The sequence below is a fragment of the Hypanus sabinus genome, chromosome 1, assembly GCF_030144855.1.
Source record: "Hypanus sabinus isolate sHypSab1 chromosome 1, sHypSab1.hap1, whole genome shotgun sequence".
Classification (NCBI taxonomy): Eukaryota; Metazoa; Chordata; class Chondrichthyes; order Myliobatiformes; family Dasyatidae; genus Hypanus; species Hypanus sabinus.
In genome coordinates this window covers 22,090,142-22,096,060 of record NC_082706.1, presented here as the reverse complement: position 1 = coordinate 22,096,060, position 5,919 = coordinate 22,090,142, and the positions used below count along the sequence as shown (strand labels likewise).

The 5,919-nt window shown below is 38.7% G+C and overlaps 1 protein-coding gene across 1 annotated transcript; it reads right to left on the bottom strand.

Annotated features, from left to right (window-relative positions):
• Positions 1-1,411: 1,411 nt before the first annotated feature.
• bmp10 (bone morphogenetic protein 10) lies at positions 1,412-5,581 on the bottom strand. The gene is made up of 2 exons (XM_059964930.1): positions 5,248-5,581; positions 1,412-2,364 (listed from the first exon to the last, which is right to left on the bottom strand). The coding sequence occupies exons 1-2, from the start codon at positions 5,579-5,581 to the stop codon at positions 1,412-1,414; spliced, it is 1,287 nt and encodes a 428-aa protein (XP_059820913.1).
• Positions 5,582-5,919: the final 338 nt, after the last annotated feature.

Below are 5,919 nucleotides of genomic sequence, written 5' to 3'. Positions count from 1 at the left end.
TTTGCCAATTAGATCATCAAGCTGAGAATGGAAATCCAAATTCAACAGGAAATCCATGTTTAGATGTTTCTTTAGTTCTATTCAGTCTCTATAATTTAAAATTGTCACTTGTACCTCTCACATTTCTGACAAAGAAGTGAGACCTGAAGCCTTAAATCTGCTCTCCTTCCACACATACCCTCTGACCTGCTGAGAGTTTCCAGATTTTTTAAAACTATTTTGAATGTCCAACATTTACAATTTTTTGCAAAATAATGCATCTTCATGTTCCACAACAGTTGATGCCCTACTGCTTCTAGCATTTTTTCAATTTAATTCAAGTTTCTATTATCATTTTGCAATAGCTCTGTAAAAATGGAAGTTATTCTTTGGTACTCATTAAACACAAGAAAGTCTGCAGATGCTGGAAATCCAAAGCACCACACAAAAAATGCTAGAGGAACTCAGCAGGTCAGGCAGCATCAATGGAGGTTTAATAGACAGTCGCCATTTCATGTGAGACCCCTCTTCAGGACTAGAGAAGAGTCTCAGCCTGAGGGTATCTGTTTATTAATTTCCATAGATGCTGCCTGATCTGCTGAGTTCCTCCAGCATTTTCTGTGTGTTGCTTTAATACTTCATGTTAGTTCTTTAGAGTGTCAAGCTGTGAATATTACTATTGGATATTTACAGCTTAAAAGATGAAAATGATCCTGAAAGTTGTGAATTCATGTGTGAAAGTACAGCATTTCAGCAGCATGCATTACAGTTCCACTGATATCCTGCTGCAGTCAATGGTTGATTACTGCTACAGCTTCACATTCCTCCAAATGAATATGGTGTCTAGGCATTTGTAACACAGCAGAGTAACTTGCTTTATCCTTCATTATACCTAGAAACTGAAACAACATCAAAACAGTAATATATGTAGGAACAGTAGTGTGATTGCCAAAAAATAGATAGATGAAACAATGTGATAACTTCCAAAAAAAAGCTGTTATAATACAGAATTCTGTTAAAATTTAATTAACCAGGACATTTCAGAATTTATTTAATAAAGAAATCTTCACGTGGGTTGAAAAAATATATTGATACTTGGATGTTGAAACTCCAATGTGGAGCATGGGCAATGAGTCAAGCAGCCTTGTTCAATGGTCCATTCGTTATATTATTAATTGATTCAGCAGTAGTGTTTGTAACATTCTCTATACTTCTCTGGAGAATGTTCTCAGTGGAGATAGCTTCTGTAACCTTATAAACACTTTTTTTTAAAAGTTCAGTAACAACACTCTTTATAAATCTAGAACTCAACTGTACATCCTTAAATAAACTTCTTAAATAGGTAGCTCAAGATGTACACATTTACAATCATATTCTTTAAATACTTTGAAATTGATATATATTAGAGTTATTTTCTGATCACTCTTCTGTACTATCTGCAGCCGCATTCTGCCACAACCATACCTTCGTAGTTGAACTTGTATGTGACCACACCTGCATCATCTAGATAGAGGATGGAGATGGGGTCCAATTTAGTAGGAACGCAAGAGGCTTTAGCTGCCATTTTAGGGTTGCGGAGATTCACCAGAGTCTGAACAATGGCATGCTTCGTTGGTGTGACGTGCTCAGTCAATGGGTAGTAGCAAGAGCCTTTACACTCATAAGCTTCATAACCTGTTGGGGCTATGATCCAGGAATCCCAACCGATGTCTTTAAATTCCACATAGAGGGGACTCCTTTTGCAGTAATTCCCCTTGGCGTTCCTTCTGATCCTTGAGGAGGTATCATAGAGCATGTTTGACCGTCTTTGCAACAAGGCTTCTTCATTTAAGTTGGTGCCAAAATTTCCAGCCTCCAAACTCTGAAATACCACATCTTGCTCATGGTCAATCATCTGCTCTAATTCTTCAATGGCCTCTTTCATAATGCTGTTTCTGTCATCAGAGAACACAATTAGCAAAGGCACATGTTTGGTCTCTGGTTTAATGTCAATATCAAGATCTCCATCTTCATGCTTTTCTTCTTCCATGTTTTCAATATGCACTTCAAGTCTGTGGGTGGTCTTCTCAGATTTTGACCATCTCAAGATAGCTTCTGTCACATCAAAGGTCTCCCATCCACTGTCTCTGCCATAAATTTGTCTTTTTGCTAATTGTAGCTTGCCTTGACTTGGATGTTCTTCTTCGGTATCTCCTTCAACTTCTCTCTCACCTACTTCATAGATGGTAACTATCCTGTCCACTCCTTCATACATCCTTCTGTCTCGATCTACCAAGGTATACAACCGTAGTTCAGCCATGGTGATTTCTTCATGACGAGGTACAGACATATTGAAAAGGAGAGAGTGGATCCTCACACCATCAGTTTGGTTGGAGTCTGAAGTGTCTGGAAAACATGAATAGTTTACCAACAGATGAACTACACAGTGTAAAGTTGCAATCAGAACTTTGAATATTGGAAATTAAGTTTCAAGTTGCAGAATAATCTCTAGTGGCCATGTGGTTATGGAGATTGGTATTGGATCTGAAAAGGACTTTGGTCATGTTCCAGATAGGTCCTTAAATTTAAGACTATCAAGGTTAGATTCATTCAGTAAATGAATCAGCAAATTATATGTAGAATAGTATCTGATACAAATTAAGTGATGAATTGTAGTTATCACCAAACTATACACTCTAGTGTGGTTTTGCACATATAGATGAAGAAGAAGAAGAAGAAGAAGAAGAAGAAGAAGAAGAAGGGGAATTTGTAGATGGCACAGTGGCACAGCTATTGGAGCACTTTCTTCACTGCTCCAGTGACCTCATGGGTTTCATCTAAGTGCTCTGCTTTCCTCTTGAATTCCAAAGATGGGCCGTTAAGTTAATTGCCTGCTATATATTGCCATTGAAGTAACTGGAAAAACGGCCATGTAAGAGAATGGGTTACAGGGAAGTAAGTAGGGGTAGGAATGCTATAGAGTATCAGGTAGACTGATAGACAAAATGATCTCTTATTTAGTCAAAAATTTAATACTTTGAAAAAATATTAAAAGAAAGTAGGACAATTAAAATTATATGAAGTTCAGACAAGATAAGCAGAAAGGACCTTCATACCTTCATACTAAGTAGGAGACGTGGATTTAAGTTAATTGATTTGAAGATTGGAAAAAAAATGGGAAATTATTTTTCTCTCAATCAGTAATCTTAGTCTGGAACTTTGTGTCTAAAAGGGCGAGAGAGACAAAAGCTCCTTATCACTTATAAAAAGTGCCTGGACGAACATTTGAAGAGCCATTACCTGCAAGACCACCCATTCCTTAAGAACAAGGAAACAATGTTAATTCTCTCTTGCCGGTATGGAAATAGTGGGCAGGAATGGGTACCTTTCGTGCCATGTAGTTCTAAATAGCATAATTCCACAAGGAAGTAAAGGAGTCTTTAATTCAAGGATCCTTCTGTAAGGTCATTGGACAAATGGCATGATGTTTTGAGAAAAATCGTTTTATCCGTAACCTACAGGCAGAGGTAATTGTTATAAATCACACATACTTTTGAATCATATGAATTTCAGATTGTTATAGATTATTTTTTGTTTGAAATACCTATAAAAAGGGTTGGCCCTGACTTATTAAGTGAGCTGTATGAATGTAAAGTTGTGGAAACATTCTCATTGCAGAGAATGTTTCCGCAGTTGGGGTGAAAACACTCCGATTTCAGTGCTTTTATAAGGGAAATAAAGTTGGCTTCAAATAGGAAGGTCTCTTAAGCTATCCTTGTAGGGTTGGCATCATATCCTTAGTCCTCCCATGCATTGAATGTCAACTTGAATATATGGAATTTTTGAAGTATAATGATTGGCATTGGACTAGCGATGGGGCACTGTAATGACTTAGCATGCCTATACGACTGGTTACGTGGATGGATTCAGAATGACAAGGAAAACGCACATTTTCATTCTGTTTTCAAATTGTAGAGTGTCACATAATTTGGATATTGCATCAACTGCAGTCGTGTTGGCAACAATCCCTTCCTATTTCCTGCTTCATTTCCCCCTCTGTCTCCAATATTTTCTTCATGAGTCGCACAAAGCCAACATTGACTAGACAAAAATATCAGTGGTAATGTTACTCAGTGCAGTAAACACGGAAAAGCATGCGCCAGGATGCTGGCAGAACTGGTGAGACTAACGATGAAAGTGAGACAGTCCCTGTAATCTTTCATCGTCCAAACTTTTTTTTTCAAAAAGAAGGTACCGCGGATTCTGCAAGGAAACCTTGTCTCACGTGACTAAAGAAGTGCTAGTCGATAAAACGAATCCAGAAAATTGTGTGGATTTGTGCATTGTGACTTCTTCCCAGCCTGGCTGGAATGGGAGGGAATTTCCTCCTGGAAACGCCAATATTTGCGTTAGCAAGGTAAGACAATTCCATTCGTGAGTGTGCTGCTTACAAACAAAAAAATTGAGATATCTTCAATTCCTACGTGCTGGATCTACTAACTGTTGCGTTTATAACCACTGCTGTTTCTATACAAACAACATTTCTTTGTAGTTTATGATTGTTTAATTGATTATGTACTTAAAAGTCGGAAGCGAAAAAGGCGAAAGAAAGTCAAAGTTTCATAATAGTCCTGACAACGGTGAAACAGCGTTTTCGATTTTGTGGTGCAAGGCGAACTTCGGATATTATTGTCAGAAGGTCTTATATCAGTAAATAATCTGCCCCCCCCCCCCCCCCATTCTTGTACTTATTTGAGAGGTCGCAGGAGGATAGAATTCTGTAGATTTGACACTTGAGCATCGCTTGCACTTAGCGGCATTCTGTGTTTTACTTTGCAGAATGGAATTAGAACTTCTCAGAACTAAACGTAGGCGACAGTATGAACCACTTTTTAAATACGAAATTCCCCTTTTCTAGGTTGCTACACACGCACTCATACAATCATTCGCAAGGTTCAGATCAAGAATTTTTCTACAAGTGCAAGAATAATCTAAATTACACAGGGAAAAGTCTGGGACTTAGCTGAAGGGTGCGAATTGCTGAGGTGACTAATGGGTTTTACTAATGGTTTCAGCTTCCCACTATTACAATATGATTTGCAAGAATTGATTTCTGTTTGGGAAAGATCTTATCTACTGTATAATGTGCTGTCTTTTAGCGATGGTCCGATTTCAATAGCTTTTCGCGTGTTAAGCCAGATTGGCGAGAAGCAAACCTAAAGGGCTTTGGGACATCATACAAAATGAACTGTATTGAATTGATATCCAAACATATTCCACATTGCCTACCTTCATTCTTGAAGCTCCTCACTATATTGGAGGAGGGCATGGAGGTCCTGTCATTTGCGAACCTGTTGTAGAGTTCAATCATATACTCAGGTGGTTCCACTTTCGCTGCATCGATTGTTCGGCTTCCCGACAAATTCAGGCTTTTTAGGAACTCTCCTTTCATGCTTGCCAAAAGTGTGTTAAAATCAACGGAATCTTCTTCTTGAAAATCGTCTTCTGCCACATACCTGCTCTTGTCCTCAGTTGCGTCTGCACGGTTGTCGATGGGACTGCTGGTTGTCAAAGGTAACAGAGCACACAGACAAGCAAAAACCTGTAGTGACAGGGAATTCATTATTATAGCTTTTTTATGGCTCCTGTTCCTGACCCTAAACAATCTGGACTGTGTTTGACAGCTGCTCAAGCGTTGCTGTTTTATCCTCTGCAGAGGACCAGGCTGGTGTCATTCAAATGCAATGCTGACAATTTTTTGGAAAACCTTCCCTTATGTCTGTGGTCTCTCACTGTCCAAGGAAGCCCGCTCCCAGCAATTGGCCAATGTGATATCACATGGCATTTTTTTCCCTTATCTATCTGGTATATGCACTGTAACCAGATTCTCTTATCTCTCAATCCTTGTCCTTAATGAGCATTCTGTAAACATTCTCTCATTTGGTTCCTGGCTAATCGAGA

What these genes read in the sequence shown, in the direction of transcription:
- bmp10 (XM_059964930.1), bottom strand. Translation starts at nt 5,581, where the DNA reads ATGAATTCCCTGTCACTACAGGTTTTTGCTTGTCTGTGTGCTCTGTTA. An exon ending in GAGGAGCTTCAAGAATGAAG is followed by an intron (nt 2,365 to 5,247) that starts GTAGGCAATGTG and finishes CATGTTTTCCAG; the next exon opens with ACACTTCAGACTCCAACCAA.